At 33.5% G+C, this 26,384-nt stretch overlaps 4 protein-coding genes across 7 annotated transcripts; 2 read left to right on the top strand and 2 right to left on the bottom strand.

The window, feature by feature from the left end:
* Positions 1-4,730: 4,730 nt before the first annotated feature.
* Positions 4,731-8,771, top strand: LOC126664723 (calcium-dependent protein kinase 19-like). Its single transcript, XM_050357246.2, has 8 exons — positions 4,731-5,583; positions 6,717-6,860; positions 6,939-7,091; positions 7,327-7,442; positions 7,615-7,782; positions 7,876-8,003; positions 8,334-8,433; positions 8,515-8,771. Exons 1-8 carry the CDS (start codon positions 4,890-4,892, stop codon positions 8,578-8,580), a joined length of 1,569 nt encoding a protein of 522 aa, XP_050213203.1. The 5' UTR covers positions 4,731-4,889; the 3' UTR covers positions 8,581-8,771.
* A 96-nt stretch (positions 8,772-8,867) lies between these two features.
* Positions 8,868-12,633, top strand: LOC126664722 (uncharacterized). Of its 3 annotated transcripts, XM_050357244.2 has the most exons (7): positions 8,868-10,230; positions 10,326-10,442; positions 10,536-10,946; positions 11,035-11,225; positions 11,306-11,512; positions 11,626-11,686; positions 11,775-12,633. In XM_050357244.2, exons 1-7 carry the CDS (start codon positions 10,009-10,011, stop codon positions 12,264-12,266), a joined length of 1,701 nt encoding a protein of 566 aa, XP_050213201.1. In that variant the 5' UTR covers positions 8,868-10,008; the 3' UTR covers positions 12,267-12,633. The 3 variants fall into 3 exon arrangements, with proteins under 3 accessions (XP_050213201.1, XP_050213198.1, XP_050213202.1); XM_050357241.2 differs by having other exon boundaries at positions 10,326-10,946; XM_050357245.2 differs by having other exon boundaries at positions 10,143-10,230; positions 10,331-10,946.
* A 937-nt stretch (positions 12,634-13,570) lies between these two features.
* Positions 13,571-15,911, bottom strand: LOC126664724 (peroxidase 42). The gene is made up of 4 exons (XM_050357247.2): positions 15,639-15,911; positions 15,265-15,453; positions 14,303-14,468; positions 13,571-14,203 (listed from the first exon to the last, which is right to left on the bottom strand). Exons 1-4 carry the CDS (start codon positions 15,870-15,872, stop codon positions 13,794-13,796), a joined length of 999 nt encoding a protein of 332 aa, XP_050213204.1. The 5' UTR covers positions 15,873-15,911; the 3' UTR covers positions 13,571-13,793.
* Positions 15,912-19,348: 3,437 nt separating this feature from the next.
* LOC126661400 (tRNA wybutosine-synthesizing protein 2/3/4) lies at positions 19,349-25,751 on the bottom strand. 2 transcript variants are annotated; one of them, XM_050355248.2, is made up of 9 exons: positions 24,934-25,751; positions 24,084-24,483; positions 22,662-23,798; positions 22,403-22,532; positions 21,476-21,711; positions 21,046-21,181; positions 20,446-20,522; positions 19,904-20,010; positions 19,349-19,809 (listed from the first exon to the last, which is right to left on the bottom strand). In XM_050355248.2, exons 1-9 carry the CDS (start codon positions 25,694-25,696, stop codon positions 19,679-19,681), a joined length of 3,117 nt encoding a protein of 1,038 aa, XP_050211205.1. In that variant the 5' UTR covers positions 25,697-25,751; the 3' UTR covers positions 19,349-19,678. The 2 variants fall into 2 exon arrangements, with proteins under 2 accessions (XP_050211205.1, XP_050211218.1); XM_050355261.2 differs by having other exon boundaries at positions 24,084-24,535; positions 24,934-25,121.
* Between the last annotated feature and the right edge of the window lie 633 nt (positions 25,752-26,384).

Here is a 26,384-nt window from a genome sequence, read left to right as displayed (position 1 = left end):
AGAAATAATAACAAACGTTGATCTAACTCCTCCAACTTGACAGAAATATCAAAATTGTACAAATTGATAGTTATGAATAATAAACTCATATAGTTTGATAAAATTGAGTTATTTAATTTACTCTAAGTTTTTAAAAAAAATAACCTAACAATCAGAATATCCATTATTAACAAAAACAGAGATAGAATTATCAAATTTTACCAAACTATAAATTTATTTATTCAAAACAACCAATTTACATATCTCTATTTTTATATCAAATTGAAGGGGTGAAATGAATCTTTATTTTAATAATATCATAGTTCAGCCTCACTTAAAATTTTAAAAATTTGAGTAAATTATTTATTGTTATTGTTATTAGCACATGTATAATCGAAAATTTAATATTAAATCATTGCCAACATTTATTTTATTAAATAAATAAATAAAATATTTGACAAATATTTATTCAAATTAATTATTTGAATGAAAAAAAGAAGAAGAAGGAATAAGGAGCTAAAAGGAAGGTGATAGATGGAGACATAGTTCACAAGTTGAGAAGGTGAAGAAGAATGCAAACAATGGGAAAAGTTGTCTTTGTCTACAAATTGTGACTCACCTTTTTCAGGAAAAGGACTCTACTATTTGTTGGGTTCACTGGTGTTTTTGAGCCATTGGTTTTTTTGTCATATTTTTTAAAATTTTATTTGCAATACTAAAATTTAGTGTAGTACTATAAGATATTGGAATATTTAAAGGACCCACATAAGATGATGATGATAATAATCACAATAAAAATAAGATTCCATTGTTTTTCTTTTTGGTGATTCAAACATTTGACATGACTTCAAGCTAGATTACATAAAATTCACATCATTTAAAAGTAGTTAAATTGTGGAAGAGGAATTTCATTTTGTTTTTATTTAAATTTCTTTAAGAAACATAATTAAGAATTTCAATTATTTTTCTTGATAAAACTTGGAATTTATTTCTAGTTTGGATGACTATTATCTTGTCAATGTTGACTAATTGAGACCTTGAATATTCAATCTAGAAGATCCATTTCTTCTCATTCAAATAGTCTACAAATAAAATGATGCCATTGTCCAATCAAATAATAGTTCACAAGCTCATTATCCAGCTCATATTACCAACTAGCCCAAAAAAAGAACACTAATAGCCCAATAAACCCATTGGTGGGTTCAATGAGATAAAAAGATTAAAATAACCTAAATTTGCAGTTTTATAAAATAGCTCTTTTAGTTCCAGTTAGATCCTAGTTTAAAATCAATCTGACACCAATTCGATGGTTAAAGTGAATACAATTGACTAGTTGAGGAGTTTGCTTCTTTAAGTGGTGAACTGCAACAAATTTGATCCTCTGTTGTAGATTGAAGTGTTAAAATGGACCTATTTGGAGTGATTGTCATTTCTAGGGATTGAACTAGTAGTAAAATATATATGTCAACTGCATTTCATCATCTTTTCCTCTTGTTCAAAGAAGAAACAATTAAACAAATATAAAGTCGACAATGACATTATTTAAACCATTTAATTTCAGTCCATAACACTAGCTATTATTGTAAAATACAAACCTTGAAATCGTTAAATATTCAAGCTTTGCAGAACTATTTCGACATTCTACAAAGAACTCAAAATTTTGGTAATTCTAACATGTTGAGTTTAATATCGTTTTAAAAAACTCCACATACCAAAAAAAACTCATACAAATATTTATCAACTTTTAGAATAAATATTATTACAATTATAATTTTTTTAGATATTTTTTCATTTGATATTTTGATATATGAACATAATTTGATTTTCCGCATATAAAATTTGAGTTTAATAATTAATGAAATTTGAGTTTAATTTTTTTATAAAAAAAATATTATAAATAATAAAATTTATATTTATTTGTATTTTGAATCAGTGTTTTTTTAGTTACAATATTATCTTTTACTATGTAAACTTATCATGTATATGGTAAAAGTATGAAATATTTTCAATTGAAATAAACTTTTTGTATTTGTTGATTTTAAATAATATAAGAAGAATTTACGTGGTAGTTTAATTGTCCATGACAATCCTTTCTTCTTGCTTGGTCCATTTCTTCTGGTTAATTACTAATTACCGTATCTATTAGTATTTAAAACAAGAAAAACTTCAGGGTCCAGTGACCCTCTCGGCCCATAGATAAATCCGTCGTAGCCCTAACAATCTTTCCTTTCGATATCTTTTTTCAGCTTGGGGCGATTAGCATTAAAATGACTACGCTATTGCATTCAAAACAATTAGCTTCTTACAGTTTTTTTTAGTTTCAGATATGAGAGTGTATGCTTTTTTTTCATGTCATTTCTATATCTTTTTTCACCTTTTCTGAACATCTTTTAAAATTTTTGGATCATAAAAAACTTTCTTTTTCGGAGCTATGTGAATTTTTTCAATGTTAGCCATGAACTTGGATTTATTTTTATTCTCCATTTCAAATTACCTACTATTGGAGTGATTGAAATTTACAGAAATCAAATTAGATTGGAGTAAAAGTTATGTCATCATGTGTCTCAAAAATCTATAGGGATTTTACATCACACTTACCTTAAATTTTTGTCTCGAAAATGGGAAGAATAAAATTGGCAATGAATTGAGAGGCACGTGATTGTGAATGGCAATCAATTATCTTTGATTTGCATTTCATCATCTGTTCCTCGTGTTCAAATCAAATTACTCCCTCCGTTTTTTTTAGTTGTCCATTTAGCCAATATTGCATATACCAAAATAGTGCTTCTTTTGTCTTAATTTATAACAAAAAATACTAATATAGCCCTATTAGTTAATAAATGTCTTTTAAATTAAAACATAGAGTCATTTATTAGGGATGGGTAAACTTGGAAGATAAGTAACTAATATCACACGAGATTTCTAAATAGACAACTATTTGTAGACAAATAAAATTGGCTAAATGGACAACTAAAAAAAACGGAGGGAGTACATTATAAAAGTTTGTTTTTGGACAAAATTCAGATTAGATGTATGCTTACATTTTAATCGAGAAAAACATAATGAATTCTCAATATCGATTCATATAGTAATAAAGTTAATTAATACTAACAATTATATGATGCAAGATTACAAAATTCAATTATACATTATAACTTTTGTGATAGAAAATAGAATACAAACAACAACAACAATATTATCTTTGGGTAAAAGAAAATACAAGTATACCTTAATTATAAAAGCTTAAAATATATTTTACCATTTTCTTTAATTATGTACAAATATAATAAATATTTTCTGATGCAAAAAGTAAGCCATAAATTTCTCAATTATGCAAGATATTAGACAAAACATTTGTTAAATTGCCACACAGACAGCTAATCCCTTGCTAATTTTGCTTAACGAGTCAAGAAAACACAGTGTTAATTAAAGGAATACGTGTGAAGAACATAAATATTTAATGATAATTAGTTGTCTAGGCTATGATGTACACTCTAATTAATTTATAGTAATGTGCTTGAAAGGTCTTTGGTTTTTTGGCTTACAAATTCTTCCTCTTCATACACTATACTCCCTCCGTTCTTTTTTAATTGTCCATTTAGCCAAAATTGCACATATTAAAATAGTGAGATAAATAGTAGGAGTAAATACTAATATAACCCTACTATATAATAAATGCTTTATAAATTGAGTTATAGAGTCATTTATCAAGGAGGGTTAAATTTGGAAGATAATAGCTAATGTTATCTTGAAATTGAAAAATGGACAACTAAATGTAGATAAATTCATTTGACTAAATGGACAACTAAAAAAGAACGGAGGGAGTAGATTATAGAGAAAAAGCTCATTTCGGAATTCATAAATTTATACGTCATATTAATTAATTTATGCTTAATCATTATTTTAATCCATTAAAGATAATTTTTTTTATTTTCAGATAAATAAACTGTTAAATTGTATAAAATGAACGAATTTATAAACGACGATCCAATTTAGGATTTATTTGACCTAAAAAATATTACATTTGACTGATTTAAAAATAATAATGTTATTATTAATTGATTATTAAAATAACTAAATATAAGTTGATTGACTTTATTTTATAAATTTAGCGAGCACGATATTTTTTTTATTATAGGATATAAATTCAACAAAAACTTATTTTGATTTGTAAATTCAGTACAAAAAATAAAACAAAATCATAATTTATAAAAATATTGTCAATTTCACTCATTTTCAAATTATCCAGTAACTATCTATCACATAGCATCAATTATTTGCCACATAAACTCTAATCTAAAATTCATAATGTTTGCCACGAATTTATGATTTTATTTCTTAAATTCATCAATTTAAACTTAATTAATTTTTGTGTCAAGTTCAAATTACAATAAAACCTTTATTTTTCTACCAAAATAAATACTCCCTCCGTCCCAATAGAGTTGTCCACTTTAAAAATTTTTTTTGTCCCAAAATACTTGTCCACTTTGAAAAAGTAACTAATTTTTACACTTAATTTTTCTATATTACCCCTATTTAAAATCCACTATTGAGTAAATTGAAAGTAAATTGCAAGTGGGCCCTATATTAAATAGGGGTATGACAAGAAAAGTAAGTAAAAATTTACAAAACCCACAAACAATAATTGCTTTTCTTAAACTGTGTGATAAAGGCAAAGTGGACAACTCTATTGGGACGGAGGGAGTAGTAAATAAAGTCAGCTCCTTTCTTCTACTCCAACATAATAAAATAAAATAAAATATCATCTCTTTAGTCTCAATTTATAGGCTTCTTCTGTTGTACCTTAATTCACCTCAAAAAGTTTAAAACTTTGATCTGATTTTAATCTGAAAATTCAAACCCACATTCCTCAACAAGTTTCAATTCGATTCTTTGAGCTTGGTCAGAAAATGGGTTGCGTTGGAAGTAAAGAAGAGTCTCCAAAACCAGCCACTGGATATTCAAGACAACAACAACAACCACCACAATATCAAGAAACACAGCCCAAACCCACCACTGCTCAGCCTCAACAGCCACCGCCATCAGCTCCTCCTCCGGTGAGACCACCACCAGCAAAAAGGCCTGTTCAGAAGGCAGCTACTGTGCTTGGCAAACCCTTGGATGACATCAGACAGTTCTACACATTAGGTAAAGAATTGGGCAGAGGCCAGTTTGGTATAACTTATTTATGCACTGAGAATTCAACTGGCAAGTCATATGCTTGTAAATCCATTTTGAAGAGGAAACTGACTAGTAAAGATGATAGGGAAGATGTTAAGAGGGAAGTTCAGATTATGCAACATTTGTCTGGTCAGCCTAGTATTGTGGAGTTTAGGGGTGCTTTTGAAGATAGGCAATCTGTTCATCTTGTGATGGAGCTTTGTGCTGGTGGGGAGCTTTTTGATCGGATTATTGCTAAGGGGCATTATTCTGAGAGAGATGCTGCTACGATTTGTCGTGATATATTGAATGTGGTTCATGCTTGCCATTTTATGGGAGTTATGCACCGCGATCTTAAGCCCGAGAATTTCTTGTTAGCTAGTAAGGATGAGCGAGCTATGCTTAAGGCCACTGATTTCGGACTGTCTGTGTTCATTGAGGAAGGTAGATTTCTTAATGCTCTTTCTGCTCTTTCTGCTTTCTTATCATGTAGTACTCAATATGATATATCGTTTTTTATGCTGCTGAAATGTTTGAGAGCTGTTTAGCGCCCGGGAGGTGTGGCAGTGCATGAGCATTATGTTTTATAACATTATGGAACAATTTAGCTTTATTTTGAATCGAATTAGAAGTATAAGAAACAGTTTAACTTGTAGAGTTGATAAATTGAGCATCTGCTATTAGACAGAGATATTAAGCTAAGCAGATAAAAGTCGGTCTGAACATAGCAGGAATTGCGAGTTAGTTAATTTCTTTGCTAGTCTTTTGCAAAAACTTGTTTCTCCTGTTAGTACGGTTTACGTAATTTACTGGTCAGATATGCAAGTCAATTTAGTTCTGCTACATATGGTTGCTTACTGCTATATGTTCATGAAGAATTGGAGTTCCTTATTCTGTTTATTGCTAAATAGGAAGTGGTTCTACTTCTCACATAGTTGGGCTCATGTATGCTTGATGAATAAGTCTGCTTGTTGTGTCAAGTACTTGAATTCAGAAAATGATCCTTATATCCCTTTAGGTAGGTAAAAGCCCTTTGCATTATGTGTACTGGTGATGTCATTCCAAAACCCCCTACACAGGCAGCTGGTGAAGGTGATAGACACCAAAGCTTCCTCAGATGAAACAATTCAATTTTGTAATGGATGCAATCAGAAACGATTCTCTACTAATTCCTGCTTCTATATACCGTTTGCATTTACAGCTAATTGTTTTCTGTTCGTTTAGAATGACAGCTTTATCGTTGAGTTTGGAGTTAAATGTTATGTAGGCTAGGAAATAAGAATAAGCTAATGATGAGGTAGGTGAAAGATTTTTCAGTGTTATTTAGCTGTGATTTGATTAAAACACAGATATGAAATGGGAAGGTAAGAAAGTTGTCTCCTGTGGATTTAGTCCAAGATCAAAGGAATTAGAGAAATGTGAATAATTGAGAGGAACTTGTGTGATATATCCTTTTTCTCTTAATTTCAAGTTATTTTTTTTTTTGAATTTGTTTCTAGAAATATTGCATTGTTTCGGTAAGCTGATTATAATTTATAAGTTTGATATCGACTGAGCTTCTCCAAAATATTTTACAGGGAAAATATACCGCGACATAGTAGGTAGTGCTTATTACGTTGCTCCTGAAGTGTTAAAACGAAGTTATGGAAAGGAAATGGATATCTGGAGTGCAGGAGTTATTTTATATATTCTACTCAGTGGAGCACCTCCATTTTGGGCTGGTAAAGACATAATTTTCTTTTTTACATTTCCTTCTAATTGCGTATATAGATGAATGAGCTGTTCAATTTGAATTGCAGAAACTGAAAGTGGAATATTTAATGCCATTCTTCAAGGACATATTGATTTTGAAAGTCAACCTTGGCCATCTATATCTGACAGTGCCAAGGATTTGATCAGGAGAATGCTTACTCAGGACACAAAAAAGCGAATTACTCCTGCACAAGCTCTTGGTATAATATTCCCCATAATTTCCTTTTGGACTTGTCGGATCATGCACCTACTACTTGGATAATGTTTTTTAAACAAATTTTTATGCAGTTATAAGATCTTGTTAAATTGACTTATCGGATAATCTCCACGATATTTACATTATTGGTTAAATTTTCTGGTAGTACATCGCGCTTTTCTGTTGCGTTTATGTACTTCTGGCTGACATATTTATCATATCATAATCTGTATGTTCAGATCATCCATGGATTAAAGATGGAGGTGCAGCATCGGACAAGCCAATTGACAGTGCAGTTCTATCCAGAATGAAGCAATTCAGAGCAATGAATAAGCTTAAGAAGCTTGCTTTGAAGGTAGAAGCTCTAAACTATTTCAGAAGTCCTTTATTTTTCTGATTTGGGCAACATTGTGATGAATTGAAAATTTCAGCTCCATAACGCTTTGGGTATTCCTGAGTCATTCTTAAGTTAATCATCAGATAGATGAAACTCATTTGATTAAATCCATTTCCTTTTCTATTCCAAGGTCATTGCTGAAAATCTCTCTGAAGAAGAAATTAAAGGTCTCAAATCAATGTTTACAAACATGGATACTGACAAGAGTGGTACTATCACCTATGAAGAACTGAAAACAGGGTTGGCTCGACTTGGGTCAAGGCTTTCTGAAGTTGAAGTTAAACAACTCATGGAAGCCGTAAGTATGAGTGACCTTTAAAATGTTTTATTGCTGGATTTTGCATGTCGTACTTGACTGAAGCCTTTTGTATTCACATATAATATATTTCAGGCTGATGTGGATGGAAATGGCACAATCGATTACATTGAATTTATTTCTGCCACAATGCATAGATATAGACTGGAAAAAGATGAGCACCTATACAAAGCATTTCAGCACTTTGATAAAGATAGTAGTGGGTAAGCTTTCCGCTTTTCTATGTTTATAATAGCCACCTGGTGCTGGAATTTATGGAATTAGAACTTGACTTTTAATGTTTAATGAAGTTTTACAAACAAATAAAATGCACAGTTCTGAAATCTCATGTCATGCCAAATATGCATGGTTCTGAATTCTGATGCCAAATATGTGCTTAAATTTGACCGTGATGTTGGAGTCAATGAATCAAACAAACTAGGTTAGCTTAAATGCCATAGAAGCTTGTGTAGAATGCATTTACTGAATTTTGTATCCGTTGCTTTGGAGTTGAACCAATTCAAGAAAATTTATCATCGTAACGTTCATTTCAGGTATATAACTAGAGATGAATTAGAGTCTGCTATGAAGGAGTATGGAATGGGAGATGAAGCTACAATTAAAGAAATAATATCAGAAGTTGATGCTGATCATGTAAGTGATAAGCTAGTTGAAATCTAAAAACTCTTTTTACAGTGTTACTTTCTGTACTGATAATAGTATTTGGATGAACAGGATGGAAAAATCAACTACGAAGAGTTCTGCACGATGATGAGAAGTGGAGTACAACAAGTTAGATGAACAAGAGGGTCGGAGTAAAATTCAGATTTCTTGGACAAGCGTTTTAATGTGTGCAGATATGTTTTCTAGATTGTTTATTTTCAGTTTCTCATGTTATCTTGCTATGGATTTCATTCAGAATTTGTTTTCATTATATATTCTATGTACGATGAGTATTATGTTGAATATCAAGTGTTTTGAGGTTTTAGACAGGTTATTTCTCCAATTTCTTTCCCCCATTTTAGAAAATACACATAACATTGTCAACATAAAAAACTTAAATCAATTTCTGTTTTGGAAAATAGACATGTAACTTTGTTAAGAAAAATGTAATCCAAAGCAACCCCATTTGCAGGTTTGTCAGGAATATATCTTTAAAATAAAAAGGCATTGTATTTAAAAGAGGTTTACTCATTACAGATTCCTTTCCCCTAAAGATCATTAACTTAAATGTATCATTAAAAGTCTAATTTGACCCTTCAATCTTAATAGGTTTATAATGCTAATGAGGATTAACAAGTCAATATTGGCCTTTTGGGATATTAAAACTATAAAATAGGGGTCCATGAATATTTTAACTTTAGAAAGAAGGCATCCAAGGTTTTAGCTTCATATTCTGCTGACACAAATTGCATTAGAGACAACAACTATTTGGGTTTTCTCTGCACGTGAGGTTGGTTTTGTAAACTGTAGTAGTCCACTAGCTAGATTATATTATAATAATGCACGTGTGCACACATTTTTCTTATACCTTGGAAAAGGGTTCATGAACTCGCTTGTCAAGACTCAAGACAGACAGACAACTAAATGTCTCTCTTCTTTTTTCTAGTAATCTTAATCATGATAACCCATGAACATTGTTTTGCATTCTGATAAAATTGCATTTTTCGCATTTTGATAATTTCGCGTTTTTTGCATTTTTTTCTCTTGTATGGGATGCTGGTCATTCAACAATAGGTTTGTGTGTGCCCTTTAAGATAGAATTTGATATATGAATTGACAATTTCATAGCTGGGAAAGGAAGCTATACCAATGATAAAAAAATTGAGTCAATCCAAATGGAAAGAGACACAAGATTATACTAAAAGACACTAATTTAGACAATGTCAGATAGCAAGTATGTTATGTGATTGTATTTTATAAGTGGAAGAGAGGTTGGATTATAGTTATTTTTAACATAAGATATAGCTAGTTGTAGTTATTTTTAACTATGTAATTCTATTAGCTATGCCTCGGATGCTCCTTACGCTTGCTTTAAAATGGAGGGACACCTGTCTTTGTTTTTAATACCATCATTACTCAACTGTTTTCAATAAAATAACTGTTAAAGATGCGATTAACGAGATAAAGAAAGCAAAATGCTTCTGATTAGTATTTTCTACTACTGATCAGTATTGTTGTCCAAGTGTATTTGAAATATAAGAGTTAAGACTTCAGTGTTTAATATCAATGGTGGAACTCCAGTCTTGTGCTTGTATGGTCAATGATTCTGCATTATGTGCTATAGAGCAAGAAATGAAAGGAGACAGCACTGTGATTAATGCTATTGCAAGTATATCAGCAGAGTTGCAGAAAGAAAGAGAAAAGAATTCAGAGCTTATGCAGAGAATATCTGCACTCGAAGCTCAAACACAAGGAATAGATAAGAATTCATCTACGCCTAATGGCCAAGTATGCTCTTCATTTCATTTCTGTTTTCCCTCAGTTTCTTGATTTATGGTGCTTTTTTCTCTACTTATCTTGATTCCTTGTTTGATTGATTCCAGTGCAGTTGTATCAGTTCAGCAGAAAGAAACCTCAAGATTTTCAAAAGACAAAAAATAGAAACATGTCAAGATGAAATTGAAGAGAAAAAAGTTGACAGTGGTGATTTAGCATCGCAGGTAAAGATTGACATTCAGGGTATTCCACAGAAAGATGCAAATGTAGTTACTTGGATGAACTTGGACGAGACTCATTTTTCAAATCTTGACCAGTTGAAAAATGACGACTTAGCTGTAGAAGATTATGATGATGATTCAGATGATAGTTATGAAGAAGAAGATTTTGATGAATTTGACAATCAGATTAACCACAAAAATATCATTAGAGATGAGAATACATCAGCTGATGATCCTGTTTCTGATAAAGAGGCTTGTCGGACAAGACCTGGAGGAAACATATTGTTATCAAACCGAAAGGTGGCATTCTGTCCAAAGGAAGTAAAAAGGATATTAGAATCGGAAGTTCTTTTAGAGAAAAATGCTCAGTCTCACACCATGAGGAAAATCATAGTTTTTGCATCTCTTGGTATAAGACATGGCTGTGATGATATGTATGAACTCGACTTCAATCATTTCACCATTCAGAGGAAAGGGGAACCTTACGTATCTGTAAATGATCCAGGGGTAAGAAATTGACTTCTATATTTTTATTTACTTTCTTTTTCATACATATAAAAGAATGCCCATAATGTCCTAAATACTTAATCAACAGGAGCATGTAGTCTATGAGAATCCAGGTGTCAGGAGTAAAATATTATTTCCAAATAGGCAGAACCCAACATTATGTCCTCTTCGGGTACTTGAAGAAGAGAAAGCTATGCGTCCATCTGATCCTAACTGTCCATCTTGTTTGTTTCTGTGCATCAAGTACGGTGGAAGAACGAGAAATCTTCCCCAAAATGAGTAAGTGTAGCTACTTTGATTTTGTTTATTAGATTATGACATGAAACCACATGCACAGAAAATGGGTTAAATTTCTGCAGATATGTAAGGCAGCGAATGGGAAGAAACAAGCTAAAATCTTTTGGACCGGTTATGTGTCGAATAGCAAGTCTGGTTCATATCCGCAGTGGAAGCTTCTTCTTTAAGTCATTGGGTATCACGCTTCTGTTCATGGCTGGCTTTCCTGATGACTTGGTTCAAAGGGAAACCAAATACCGGAACTTGGACTTGCTGCAAAAATATTACAGGTAGACCAATTGAAAAAATTGTGAAATAGCTTTCTCTGTCAGAATGTCTGCATAATGATACTTCTGTTTCTTGTGTTTTCTCGTGGTCTTCACTCACAAGTTTCGTACTGCAGGACAGATGAAGATGCTGAAAGGGAACAATTATTTGCGTCGCATCCAACAACTTGTGATAATGTAAGATCACAACTTCAAAAATCTACATTTTGATGCATACCATCTATATGTTGTTGGTTTTACTAAGTTGTTGCTTATTTTCGGGCAGGCCGGTCCAGGTTCTGAGAAGTTAGCTGGGAAGACAGTTTCGACAAAATCCAAGGCCAGAAAACAAGCAAAATCCATAAGCAAGGCTACTAATTTGCCAGAATCCGCAGTTCATCAGAGTATACCGTCACCTCCTACCCGGTTCGGACTTATGGGCTATACCTCGATTCAAACTCAGCCAATGGTACCGTTCCAGTCTATACCATCTCAAACTCCATATCATATGTTCGCACCACAACCAGCAAATAGTTTCATGCCTATGGTATATTGGTCTGCACCTAATGCATTTCCTTATGCCTCTACATATGGTTACCAAGCTTTTCCATCTGCAGCCAACTATCTTTCTATACAGCCCCACCCTTACTACAGCCATCCTTCTTGTAGTTCTTTAATTCCCAAAATGGCAGAAAGGAATTTAAAGAATGACGCTGTGCTGGCAGATTCTGATTGTGTCTCCGATAGTAGTTCTAGCAGCAGCACTGACCCAAAATAGGCATCAGCATGTTGCAAATATTAAGTAGCGTGGACACTATATTTAATCACTTTTTCATTTTAGTGTAGGAAACTTGTTTTTCGGACAAGAAACTTCATTTTTAACATAGTGAACTTAAAATAACACTATTTTACTGTGTCCGTGTCCAAGTGTCCTGTTTTACATATCTATGTACTACATATTAGAGCTGTAGTCACACCCCTATTGTTAGTGTAGATTTTCTTCCCTGGAAAATGAATGATCATAGCAGAGGGGTGCATTGTAATGCCATTTTAGGCCTCAGTCCTATAATGCCGGTATCCTGTGCGTTGCACGGAAACGCTTACATTTCAACAATTTATTTAAATTTCCAAAAATGCTTTTGAAACTCCGGAATTATATATATTTATAATCTTCTATTATTATAAATATCATCTTATGGTTTTCTGTTTAGGCATTTTCCATTTACGTGCTACATAGCTAGTTATGTTCTGTGCAACTTTCAGCTACTTGATTGATACAATTCATATATGGTTCTTGAGGCATGTCAGACAAAATAAATTTGCATCTTGTGGAGATTCTATAATTAATTTATATGTATGCTGTAGCTCAATAAACTTTGCAGTTAAAAACAAATGTGCCAAACTTATAGTTATGCAAATTCAGTAATTACTTGAAAAACTATCAGATTCATGGTATCTTGAGCAAACAAGACAAGATATAGAACCAAAAAAGGACCACTATTGATGTAAAAGTTGCCACTCACGGACAACAATGATCTCTACCACTATACTTCATCAGACCCCACACTTCATTACACTGTACATTCTTTGTCTGTGTCATAGCTACATCAGTATCATTCTAACCTTCAACATATTATAATATTTGACAAGATATTATATATATATAGTTATGAGCTATTAATTTATTTATCCTGAATCTTGAATTCAGTGGGCATATCAGCCATCTGATCTTGCAAAGATAGCATTGATCCAACAGTTTCAACTTTGTGCCTAAGCATTATTGAATCATTGTCCTTGTTCTTGTATTTATCTGGATCTTTTATTTCTTCATGTTGTTTAAGTTGTCCTTAAGCTTCTTTCCGTTTAAAATGTCTTACGGTTTTTGAATTATATGCGTTTTACACTACGGTCATCGCAGTTTCGGCAATGATTACTTATGTGATTATGAAGAATTAAGTACCATGCATATGACTTAACGTCGATCACACAAGTGATAATTCGTCTGAATTTCGCTGGTGAAATACAAGAATTCAAACGACTGAAGTATCAATGGCCTATCACATGGGATCATGGAGACATATCTTGAAAAAGAAGCATGAATTATCAATAACTTATCATAATTGAAATACATGCATCATACATCCATACACACCATCCATCCATACATACACACAGCCCACTCCCATCATCAACAGCTCGAGAAGCAAACCCTAGATAACCAAAGTAATCACCCCCACTCATAAACAGCAAGTGCTCAAAACCAAACTAGAAACTGCACCTTATTCTTACACATAATTAAGGGGTTCTAGTGAAGCTTGTTAGCCACGTTACACTGCTTTCTGATCTCACCTTTATTACCAGTGAGTGGATTGTTTTCAGACAGAATAGTAATAGCCCTGGAAAACTCTTTAAAGAAATAGTCCTGACTCTTAGCCATTTTCTTCACAAAAGGCTTAGTCCTCTTGTCTGTAGCTAGCTGATGATCAACAATCAACAAACCCTTGTTGTCCAAAATATTTCTGTAGTAATTGTTATCAAGAACCATGGGGGTACCACGGTCATTTCTCACATACTGAACTGCCTTAGGGTCTGGGATTGCATCAGGACACTTGTACAGCATGTGCTCGACATGGTTAGGGTTCAGCTCTGGGTCAACCTCTGGGTAGAGACGGTGCACCAGCTTCACACAGTGGGTTCTGCCAACACTGTGAGCTCCTGTGTTGAGACAAGTCCGAGAAAAAAACATGAGCCACTTGGTAATAATAATCTGTTAATTTTCATGTGATGAAACAGACAAGGTTTTAGGTGGAGTACCTAGCAAGGCAACAACACCGGCTGTGTCGATACCCATTGAACCGAACCTTTCGAGAACTACAGAGATGCTTTCGTTGTGGTCTGGAAGGAACCGCTCAACCATATCTGAACGGCTCCTTCTTCCATCTCTTCTTCCTGTTTTTAGTGGGATGTAAGGACCTCCTAGCTGAAAAACATCAAAAAACACAAGTTTTTGGAGTTAGCCCTGTTTTAAAAACTAAACCGGTTGCAAACTTGATCAGTTAAGTAAAAGATAAATTTATTTCTACATCAGAATTTGTGACTCGTGTCAAATAACTCACTTTCAACTATTTTGATCAATTAAGGATCAATAGTCTTGATTTTAGGATCAATTAAAGACAACACTCTCTATTTTTATGTCAATTAAGGACAAAATGGGTTATTCCATATTCTACAGTTTTGACCTTACTTGATCTAAAAATAGACAATATTGTTCTTAATTGATAAAAATAGCAAAAACTGTATTATTTGACCTTGAATTACAAATTGAAAGATTGGGTTCATCATTTTCTTGTATATATTTCTATAACAAATTTATATATTTAAAAAAATATTAAAAATATATAATAACCCGGCCGGCTGGCTTTTGATTCTCGGTCAAACTAGCCGAACCGGCCAGTTAGGTTAGGTTCAGTTTTTACAACAAGGGTTAAAACTTAAAATCCTAATAACAAGTGTATAAGATTTTTCATAGGGATCCATTCTAGATATTCTTCGTTTGCAAGAAACAAAAAAAAAGAGTCAATAATTTTTAAAAAATGGAGCGTTTTAAACCTAGTAAATTAATATCTGTGTCAGACAGTCAGAGTAACCTTTCTGAAAGTGGAAGCAACAAACTAATTACAGTTAGAGTGAAAATGTTCCAGATCTACCAAAAACAACACCAAATGACCAAACAACACAATTAAACAAAACAAAGTTTATCAGAACAAAGCAAATACCGAAACGATGCCGTCTCTAGCAGAGAGAACAAGAATATCCGAACAAGAAACAACTCCAGGACACTCCCTTTCTACAGCTTCTTTGATGGTCTCAATGTATCTGAAGTTCCTTAAACCAAAGCTCCGGTCTGTCTCCTTCTCCGACAACACCCTCCTCGTCGAATCCAACAGCAGTGAAGCATCACATGACTAAATATATATATAGATGTTAGAATCTCAAATGTCGGTCCAGAAGCAGCGTAATGTATGAGAGAATATATAACTGTGGACCGGACATCACATCAAATCCAAAACCGTAAGGCAATGAGTTAGGTAGTCCGTTCCACTTATATGTTTTACAAACACGGATATAAAAGAAAAAAAAATGGACTGACCTCAACAGCACAGTCATGGAAGATGTTTCTGAGCCATGAAAAAGCAGTGTTCTTGTGTCTTTTGTAAAGAAGACGAACTTGTTCTTTAATGATGTCTTCAGCTTGGGGACACGTGTCCCTGTAAGAGTTCATTGCAAGACCTGGATTTTCTTCATTTTCGTCTGCAAAAGCTGGATTAAACGACACAGCTGAGAAGAAGAACAAAGCAAAGACGATGAGAGCTTTAGCAGCCATTTCTTTTACACTCAAGTAAAAAGGTCAGTGGCCTGGTTTTAGAGACTCTACACTGGTTCTTTATATATTGAAAATAAGGATAAAGTTGTCCAATAAAATAAAAGCAAGTAGTGAAATGGATAAAAATTTAATGGTTAAAATGGAAAGAAAGCAGTGAATTTTGTTGCTTTCTTTTACTAAATGGTTATTGAGCAAAGGATCATTTTGGTCCCTAAATTTGTGGGTCGTGATAATCTAAAAATATATAATAATGTTTTTAAGTGAGAGTTAATTGAATCTATTGCACAAATTTAAAAGTCATATAAACCCTTATGTCATGTTTGGTTTATGGAATAGATATTCTAAAGAATTGTTATTCCATGATTTTGTGGGTTATCAATACTTGAACTTTAGGTGCCGGTCTCATAACTTGTCATATTGACAATTTAGTCATAATTCTTCAAAATAAAATTAATTGCATCCGTTCATATATTTTTAAAACGTTGAAAAGTAATCAGAGAGTTTTATTTACTACTAATATATTTATATTTATATTTAAAATTCACGATTACTTTTTACACGCTCTAAAAATATAAAAGCGAATGCAATTGGATTTATATTGAGAATCTTTAAATTATATTATGAATATAAGCTAAGTTGAAGCAGCCCTTTACATATTTTTCCTTGATGGCACATGGGGATCATTTACTGCTAAACAAATTTCAAGATTCTTTTAAATGCTTGTTTCATTGTTTGTCTTACTAAGTGGACAATTCCAAAAGTAGGTATGAACAGTTGCACTATTTTTCGTCAAATTTCGCACTGTGGTTATCTATGGTGTTGAATTTTAAAATACGGTAATCAGTAATTTAATTTGTAATTTGCCAAAGTTTTTAACGAAATTGAGATCTCGAGGTTGATGCATATAATAAATTCACTAACTTGTACGCAATCTACAATAATTATATTTTTAACATCCACTAACGCAATGAAATATGAATGTTTAATTAGATGAATAATCGATAATGAAATGAAAGACTTATTCAGTTTGACTTCCCGTTTTCACGCTTCAATAGTGTGTTCTTTTTTTAAAAATTCATTAAATTCAACAAATTAATTAAACTCGTCAATTTAATTTAAAAAACTAGAACCTGATCAATGGTCTGAGAAGGTTGAACAATAAAATTAGATCAAAACTCAAGCAAAGACTTGCATGAAACAAGATGAAATCAAAATCCGAATAAAAACTAGCTCATAACCGGCTTGAAATAAGATAGGCTGGAACAAGAAAGTCTTGGTCATTATCTCAAAATTAGGATTGTACAGAAAATATTCAAATAAACAAAATCAAACCAATTCAACCAAACCAAGTTAAGTATTATGGTGTAAATGACTGTTGGTTTGATTTTGGTTTGAAAATAAAAAAAAATTAATTATTAATTTGGTTTACGGTTTTAAAAATTATAAATAAACATAAAGCAAAGAAAACCAATATATACATATTCTTATTGAAATTATAAATATAGTAATTTAAAAATAAAATTTCTAGACTATTCTTTAAAATTGTACTTGACAAAATAACATATTTAAATCTGATGAAATAACTATTGTTATTTATTATTTGTATATTTATTATCGATCAATAAATATTATATTTCTTTAATATTAAGATATCATATTAATAAAATATAAAAATTTAATAAAAAAATTTATTTGTTAGACATTATAATAATTTATTTTATAAATATATATTTATTTTTATAATCTGTCTAGTTTGATTTTGGTTTGAAAATTCGTCAAACCAATATAATTAGTTTGAAATTAAAATATCAATGATAAACCGATCAAATCAAACCATGTAAACTCCTGCTCAAAACCCTTTCAAAAGAAGACTATTATTATTCACATTTTCATTTGAGCTTGTTCATTTTTTTCACGATCAGACCGTCTGTAATTATGTATTAGCATTATTTAAATCAGACTGGAAAATCCAATTGGTCGATTCAGTTATGCTCCATAAAAACTAATAATACAACTCAATCAGTTTGAACTGAGAAATCGACAAAAATCGAAAAGTATCAAACCACTCAAAAAATAAATTATAATTTAGTTTAAAATTAAAAAAAAAAGTAAAAAGTGTCACATACCTTTCAGTGTCAAGTAGGGTAGAGCTTTATTAAGCTCCATTATATAAATGGAGTCATTGAGTGTCATTGATTGATGCATTAATATTATATCCAAGATGGGAAATATTTAGGTTAACTTGATGATGCACTGAGACACCACACTTTCACCAATTATACAAGGACACAAGTTGCTCTAAGTGCATTATATTACAATGTTTGGACTGTGACAAATCTAATTTGTCAACACAAATGAAATAAGAAAAAGTAATTAGAGGGTTATTTCATAATAAATTTTTTATTATCAAGGCAGCTCCCTCTGGTCCCCAAAGCACAAAAAACAAAGTATTGTCTATTGAAAATAATTGAATTATTGGTTTGAAATTGAAGTTTAGCTAAGCTAAGAAGCAATATAGATGAATTATCTAATTTTGTTGGCTTGGGTGGTGGGGTTTGAGCTGAGGCTTGAGCTTTAAATTGCTTATCAATTTAAAAACTAATAATAAGTGGAAGTGTAATGCAGACCTAGCCGAGTTTAAATTATGCCTAGTTCAAATTTGATCTTAAGTGTGCTATACAAATTCGAACTTTAAAATAAACCTATATTGTCAAGTTCGAACTTGAGCAATGTCCGAGCAACCCACTCCCGAGCTTGAGTTAATAAAAAATAAAAATAATGACTAAATGATCATATATTTATATATATAATTTTTTAAAATATAAAATATGATATTCAGCCAATTAATTTTATATACAATTAGATTTAAATTTAAAGGCATAGATAGTCAATATAGTAAAAATAAATTGATATTTTAAGTGTGGAAAAAGCTTGTTTAAGCTTGCAAACATTATGAGCTTTTTAAATTGATATTTGAGTTCAGCTAGAGATTAAACTTGAATAGATCGAGCTCGATTTCATATTTTTTGAGCTAATCTCAAATATTTTTGAATCGATCTCGAATGACTTGCCAATAGGAAACCCGTTGATACTCTTAACATTAGGTACCAAGTTTAAGGAAGCATGATGGCTCTTGTAAACAAATAGGGAAACACAGAGAGAAGAAGCCGAGCTAAAAGGCTAAACAAATAGCCACCGACACTCCAATTTTATTTTAACTAGCAACAAATAAAGGGTGGTGACTCATAATAACCATCACGATTCCTTGACAGTGATTTCTTTAACTTTTTCTCTCTCCCTTGGTTCATCATTTCACTCTTGAGTTGCAATAAATTTAGACTTAATTAATGAACATTAGTCTTGAGATCCACAAAATAGGACAAGACATGGATGACATTGAGTTCTGTAGGAGTTGCATCCATCGACAATTGAAGCCGTTTGTCACGAGGAAGGATAAAAATAGAGCACCAAAAAAATTTAAAGAAAAAATACTAAGCGTTTTCAAAAATAAATGTGAAACACCAAACTACAGAATTCCGCGAATTTCTGTGTAGCATAGCTTCAAGATCAAAATACAAGCAACAAATTCAGATTGGCTTATCAATGTTCTGCAACTCATAGTGTCTCCTTAAAACCAATTAATCACCAGATTTTCCGGTGATATGGCGGTGGGCTTTCCAAGCAGCTATTTGTGATCACTTACCATCAACAGGTGCATCATTTGAAGCTTAACATGAGAGACACTCAGTTCAAGTTTCCCCTTGGCCTTCACATTTTGCGAGGTTATAATGCATGATATGCTAGCTTTAAGAAATCGACAGTCTCGGCAGTTGTGTTAGAATCTGTCTGCACCTAACATCTGCAACTAAGTGGCGTATGTGAGGACCGTACCATTTTACCCTCTCTACATGTTCTATCGAGACCTCCCAACAATGACCTGCAAATGAAATGAAAACTCACAAATGTAAGCTTTGTATTATGCGAATTTGAAGCAATCTACATATGTATTACTCACAAGCCAAATACATTACCTTCTGATCTAGCAATTTCATTCATTGATCTCAAAACATGTTCAGACCATGACTCCTCATCTGAGTCTTTCACATTCCCATGCACATGCAACATCCCGCCCTCACTCCTGTAGACATAACACCATGAAAACAAAACAAAGCGGAAGAGACATGGATAGCGAGGACCAAAAAATTACAGGCAATAAAGTGAATTCCATGTTTCTAGAATCTAACTTTATAGGAAGAGAAGTCATCCCTGGAAAGATAAGTTTTCTCCCAAACAATAAGATTTTCATTTAAAAGATTTTCGGTCTTGGCTGAATATCTCTCTCTAGTAGAAGGAAGTTTACACTTTTCCTCACAAGAGAAATTTTTCCTTCAGGACGAAAAAAAATCTCCTCAAAGAGAAGTTTGACATCTCGAGGATGATTTTATCCCTCATGTTTAATTTCCACTTCCAAGAGATAATTTGACAATTTGATGAGCTACAGCTATCCAAGAATCTTCAAAATCAGTTAGACATAAGTCTCAACTTTCAAAGCAAAATGTTCAGCCAAAATTACCTTAATGCTTTAATAGCAGTTACCCAACTGCCCTCACTTGATGGAAGAAGACCAAGACAAACCCGATCAGCTACTCCCTGAAATAAAGCAAACCAGCCACATCAGTTAGACCCAATATTATTGTGATTACCGTAAACGTGATCCTTGTTGTACATGCCTTTTGAAGCTAATCAGTCAACATGTGTAACAATTAAAGACGAATAGCTTGGAAATAAAGAACATGAATCTACACATGAATCAAAAGAGCTGTACGTGACCAGCCAAACAGTCAAGTCAGCACCATGAAAGAAGCAGACAAATTAGAATTTCAAAATAAAATATTCATGAAATGACTGGTCACACAATTATACCTCCCGCCCCTCCAAAAAAAAAAGCAGTCTCATACTCTCATCAACATCATGAAGCCAGAAATCCCTCCAAATATGTAAGCAATTAAATCAACTCACAAACACGAGAATATATTAATTATTGTCACATTGTTCACAAAGGATTTTGGCATAGTAGAGGGAATGGATAAAGAAGCAACAAGCAACTAAAACATTCAAATAATAAACAACCAGAAGGGCAAAACAAGGGAAAAATAAATGAACGAAAACATACTCTAGGGGCTTTCATCCTATTATCGCCTTCAAGTACAAGGCACCGATCAGATACAAAATTTGCGTCAAGATTGCGTCTCAGCGCCTCAATTGCATGGGGATTCCATTCACAAGCATAAACCAGTTTTGCTTTGGCCCTAATCCAAAATAGAGATAATACAATGACATGCTAAAACAGGTAAATGGAATGTAAACAATAATGACAATAATTAAGGAAAATAATCACTTGTACACCAGGGCATCATCACAGGTCTGTTCATTAGGTTAGCTTAAAAGGTGTTCCTAAGATGATAAGCACACCCCAAACTTACAAATTTATAGAAAATAAAGCATATGATTACATTCGAAATGAGTATAATTCTTAAAAGAGAAACAGTTAAAGAGTTGGAGATGATTGGGAAAAAATCAACACAATAACTACTAGAACATACCTAACAAGAAATGGCAACACAAAATATCCAATTCCAGCAAATAAATCCACAATGACCTCGTTTTCACATTTCAATTGGGCCATTCGAAGCTTCTCTGAAAGATTACCCCAGGAAAACATGCACTTGGTAGCATCAAAAGAATAAAGAATCCCATTTTCTCGATGATCTACCCAGCCATTATCTCCCACCAGCATTTCTAAAGTACTGTCCCTTGTTCCAGTTGGTGCAACACGGCCCTGAAATACAGTTTAACAGAATGTATAAATAAGCATATAATCAATCTTCAATCAGCAGAGTAATGTTTTTCATAGCTTTAATTGAAGATATTTACCATGCAATTGGCATACACTGTAATTGTCTTTCTTAAATATTTACTATACAATATATCAGTGACATGCCAAAGTAGATATAAGATAGACGAAAAGAAGATTGTATGAAACATTGGGACCTCCTTAAATTGACACAGCAACTATTTCTGACACAGTACAACATTTTGGCATGCACACAAAGAAAATTAACAGTTGAGAAATATTCATCACTATGCACATCTTTTACAGATAGGATGTGAGAACTAATGGAAGAAAGAAATAAGACATGGAAGATAAACAGTGAAACAATCTGTCTAATGGCTATGGATCGCAAACATGGATGAACGGTTTCAGCTCTAGGTGCAAATTTTACGAAAAAATGATAGGCTGCTAATTTGTCATATATTTCCTTCTGCAATTAAATCTAGCACACAAATTTTGCAAATAATAAATAAAGTATTAAAAACAAAGTGAATAAACAATAAACAAGCAAATGAGAAGCTATAGTTTAGATATTGTTCATGTTTATTACTTTGCAAGCTCGACGATGAGCATTAAATAAACAATAAGCAAGCAAATTAGAAGCTATAGTTAGATATTGTTCAGGTCTATAGCTTACTTTGCGAGCTAGACGATGAGCATTAAGTGCTCTAGCAATAGCAAGCCAGAGCTCCTCTCCAATGAAGTCCCAAGAAGGATCCTTGAAGGATGTTACTGGAAGTACAACAATATCCCCAAGCCGCTCCCATCTGACAGCATAGAAAAGCTTCAATCAGATATCACATTGTGCGGCATTGCATACGCAAAGAGTATTTTTATCCTCAAGACATAATTTGAGCTCACTGAACGTCAAAGAAAGTAAGTTCCAAGGAAACAACCTAGTGGGAAGCTGTTCTAACAATTCAGTCGATAGGCCTTTATGCTTGAGTAACAAGGCTACAGCTTCTTTCATAGCCATAAACGGAGATTGGGAAGTTCTTCTGGCTTCAACAACCTCATCAACCAGCAAAGTGGCACCATAGTTCTTTACGAGATCCAAGGCTGTTAAACATGAGACCTCGTTTACTAAAACCTTCTCACCTGTATTTCTAATCACCCCTTCAGCTATATCTCCATGCTGATGCTCCATTTTGGAAAACACATTATAGAATTTCTCAGTGATAGGGAAACAAATATGTAATCCATCCTTCTGAGAGTAAACCTTCCTTGCGAGATCTAACCAACCAAATTTCTTCAACATGTCCTTCCCCAATTTTGCATACTTCTTTTCAAGTTTTAGAACCCAATGCCAAGCAGCCAACTGACTCTGCTCAGCCTCCAAATTGGAGCTACAGTTATAAGTTGCAGTTTCTGCATTTACACCTAAAGGACTTGCATTACTTCTTCCTCCTTCAGAGTCATGTTTTTCTCCAATTTCTAACGGAAAAATTTTGTTTTCTGGAGACATTAAAGGAAGCAAGCTGATTTTCAGTGGCTCGCTGAACTTTGTTCCAAAAGCATAGCAAGCTGCCCCACCACCAATCATAACAAGTTCATCACCCACCATATTGGCTGTACAACGTACAAGCAATTCCTTGCCAATATAATCAACGGTCACGTGCTTCCACTTATGATTTTGTAGATCAAATAATGCCAACTCTTGAGAATTTTGTCTGAAGGGACAACCCCCAATAACTCCAATGAAATTATTGTAAACAAACATTGAGTGAGAGAATCTTGCATGTGGACTTCCACCGGATGTCTTTTCTTTCTTCCATATACATGTCTGAACGTCAAGAATGTATAAATCTCCAAGAGCCTTCTCTCCACTATACCCTCCAAACATGAATATCTTAGACTCGTATGCCACCATTGAGTGAGAATGGCGAGCACATGGCTTCTCACCACCGTCTATTACCTCTTTCCACTGCAGATTTTCAGTGTTCAGGATATACAAGGATGAATAAATAGTATCCTTGTGAAGTCCACCATATACATATATGTTTGAGTCAACAACGGCAGCTGCATGCCTATGCCTATGTAGCACAATAGAAAGAAAATTAAAATAAGGCTAACTAGTATTCAAGAAATAAGAAAAACAAACATTATAATGGGATTTAATAGTGATATTGCGCGATGAGGAATGGCATTGAAACAATTTTCAGTGCGCAAAAAAAAAAAGTTTCCATATGATGTTCCATGTTTGGCGTATAATTTAAAACAATTTCATAAAATTAAAAATTCAGATATGTGTTATAAATACACAAAACAAAGAGATTAAAAGTTGATCATGCTAGATATGACTATTCTTAACACATTACCTAGGAGGCATATAACTGCCAGTACATTCTGACAGCTTCCACTCCTTACTGGCAATATTAAGAATCCAAACATCATCCAAAATGTCTAAGGGATCAGATCTGCCACCGATAACAAACAATAAGTCACCAACTAAAGAAGCCGTGTGACCCACTCGTGGAGATGGTGCACCAGCAGCATCAATCGTCTTTAATGTGCCATTACATGGATCAAGCATCATAGTGTCATTTCTCCGTGCATGTCTTCCCATGCCTCCAAAACCACCAAATACAATAATTTTCTTGCTTTTCTCAGTATTCAATACGCAACTAGAATGTCCCCAAAGAAAAAGTTTCTCTAAAGGTTCGCCAACAATTACCATTTGAACATTAGATAAACTGCAATCAGAAACCCCTACACATCCTGCCAATGATTCAAATACTAAAATGTGTGTCACATCAAAAGGAAAGGTCTCCTGCAATCAAACATATATTAGTTTGTAAATAGGCATTTTCACACTAGCCATCACTTAAAGAAAACAATGTGCTAAAGCAAACATTCAAAACATCCGCAAGCAACCGTATCATACCAATTAACAAGAACTCCTAATTACTAAGTAAACCAAAGAACCTCACAAAAGTGATCTCAAATGCACCTTATACTCCCATGCCTACAAATTCTAGTATCTAAACTCTCAAAAGAACTTGTATTAGCTCGTATATTTACAAGAAAAATACTAAAGCTAAATATATCAATGAATGATATGCAAATGTTTATCAGACAAAATTGTGCTAGTTTAATATTTTAGCCAACCTAACTCTTAATGAAAGCAATGCAACATTTTAACAACCATTAATTTACTAGTATAATTACCATTTCGAGCATCCTTATTTGCTCCGGCCAGCGCCAAATCCTCGTCTTGAACATCCTCATCGCCACCGCAATTATCACAATCAATCTCACCATTCCCCGAAACCGCCGGTGCGGGTCTCACGAACCCGTGTTCAATCAAACCACTAAAAAACCCTTCAGTTCTCATTCTATTAGCTTCCATTTTCTGATTAGCCAGCTCCACAAGAAACCTCACATACTCAGGGGATACAAGAACATTCTCAGTATCACCAAGAGGTACTTCCATTCTTATAGAACACCTAATACCAACAATAACTCGTTTAATACTAGCACTAGTAATCCCCGACTCTCTAAACCCACAAGAAATAGCTAATGAAACTAAAAACTGAGCAGATTCAATGTCTCTGCATTCAACCGCAATAATCAACGGCTCGAATCGGAATACCAAATCGGATGACTCAGTAAGTGAGGTGGCAGGGAAGAGGAGGGGGAGAATTGAGTCGGGGTTTGCCGGTTCGTGGGATATGAAGAGCCAGGAGCCTCCGCGTGCCTTCTTTTTGATGGTGGGTGAGTCGGTTTGAGGTTTGGGTTTGGGTTTGGGTTTGGGTTGGGCGAGGATTGAGATTCGACCGGAGCAGGAACTGGTGGTGAAGTAATTGGGGTGGGAATTGAGAGAGTTGAGAAGTGGGATAATGGGTGTGTCGACTGTGCCTTTTGGTGATTTGTCAGTTTCCGATGAGGCTAATGAAGATAACGTTGCTGATTTTCTCTTCTCGAACTCCATTTTCAAAAACCCTATTGTTTGCAGAGAAAGAAGAAGAACAAGGGGGTTTAAGGTTGTTGTCTAGAACAAAGGGTCAATTCACCCCCTCAACTTGGTACAAAATATCAAATAAGTTATTTTAAAGAATTTTGGATCAAACTAACTCACAATTTGTGTTTTAATATCAAAAACATCCAAAAATAGTAGGGATATCACCCCCCCTAAACTTTGTAAAGCCGGATCAATTCACCCCTCATTTTCCATCAAAAACTGCTCCATTCCACCGCCGACCACCATATTATTGAAAACTGCCGTTGAATTTTGTTTTCCACCAGATTGTTTTTTGAAACGAAACATTTTTTTCGATTAAATCGTCAGTACATAACCTAATAGGTCTGCTCTTCGTCGGAGCTGACCCAGATGGATTTGCTCCACGATGGAGAGCAGACTCATATGGGTCTGCTCCATGATGGAGAGCAGACCCCTCATCCACGATGGAGGAGCAGACATATTCTCCACGATAGAGGAGCAGACCCATCCTCCATGATAAAAAGCAGACCCGGATGGACTACTCTTGAGGAGCAACAGTTCCTTAGGCGATGAGCATGTCTACTCTTCGTCGGAGGAGCTCAAAAATTAAAAAAAATTGAATTTTAATTTTTAATTTTTTGTAATTTTAATCTACAATATATTTTAACAATTTATGTTG

Source organism: Mercurialis annua, linkage group LG1-X (genome assembly GCF_937616625.2).
Source record: "Mercurialis annua linkage group LG1-X, ddMerAnnu1.2, whole genome shotgun sequence".
In the NCBI taxonomy this organism is placed as follows: Eukaryota; Viridiplantae; Streptophyta; class Magnoliopsida; order Malpighiales; family Euphorbiaceae; genus Mercurialis; species Mercurialis annua.
The sequence above is the reverse complement of the archived record's forward strand: the minus strand, read 5'-3'. Positions and strand labels throughout refer to the sequence as shown.

What these genes read in the sequence shown, in the direction of transcription:
- LOC126664723 (XM_050357246.2), top strand. Translation starts at nt 4,890, where the DNA reads ATGGGTTGCGTTGGAAGTAAAGAAGAGTCTCCAAAACCAGCCACTGGA. An exon ending in TTAAACAACTCATGGAAGCC is followed by an intron (nt 7,783 to 7,875) that starts GTAAGTATGAGT and finishes AATATATTTCAG; the next exon opens with GCTGATGTGGATGGAAATGG. An exon ending in TTTGATAAAGATAGTAGTGG is followed by an intron (nt 8,004 to 8,333) that starts GTAAGCTTTCCG and finishes CGTTCATTTCAG; the next exon opens with GTATATAACTAGAGATGAAT.
- LOC126664722 (XM_050357241.2), top strand. Translation starts at nt 10,009, where the DNA reads ATGGTGGAACTCCAGTCTTGTGCTTGTATGGTCAATGATTCTGCATTA. An exon ending in CATCTACGCCTAATGGCCAA is followed by an intron (nt 10,231 to 10,325) that starts GTATGCTCTTCA and finishes GATTGATTCCAG; the next exon opens with TGCAGTTGTATCAGTTCAGC. An exon ending in ATCCAACAACTTGTGATAAT is followed by an intron (nt 11,687 to 11,774) that starts GTAAGATCACAA and finishes ATTTTCGGGCAG; the next exon opens with GCCGGTCCAGGTTCTGAGAA.
- LOC126664724 (XM_050357247.2), bottom strand. Translation starts at nt 15,872, where the DNA reads ATGGCTGCTAAAGCTCTCATCGTCTTTGCTTTGTTCTTCTTCTCAGCT. An exon ending in CTAGAGACGGCATCGTTTCG is followed by an intron (nt 14,469 to 15,264) that starts GTATTTGCTTTG and finishes GATGTTTTTCAG; the next exon opens with CTAGGAGGTCCTTACATCCC. An exon ending in CGGTGTTGTTGCCTTGCTAG is followed by an intron (nt 14,204 to 14,302) that starts GTACTCCACCTA and finishes GTCTCAACACAG; the next exon opens with GAGCTCACAGTGTTGGCAGA.
- LOC126661400 (XM_050355248.2), bottom strand. Translation starts at nt 25,696, where the DNA reads ATGGAGTTCGAGAAGAGAAAATCAGCAACGTTATCTTCATTAGCCTCA. An exon ending in GGCAGTTATATGCCTCCTAG is followed by an intron (nt 23,799 to 24,083) that starts GTAATGTGTTAA and finishes TGTGCTACATAG; the next exon opens with GCATAGGCATGCAGCTGCCG. An exon ending in ACTGCTATTAAAGCATTAAG is followed by an intron (nt 20,011 to 20,445) that starts GTAATTTTGGCT and finishes TTATGTCTACAG; the next exon opens with GAGTGAGGGCGGGATGTTGC.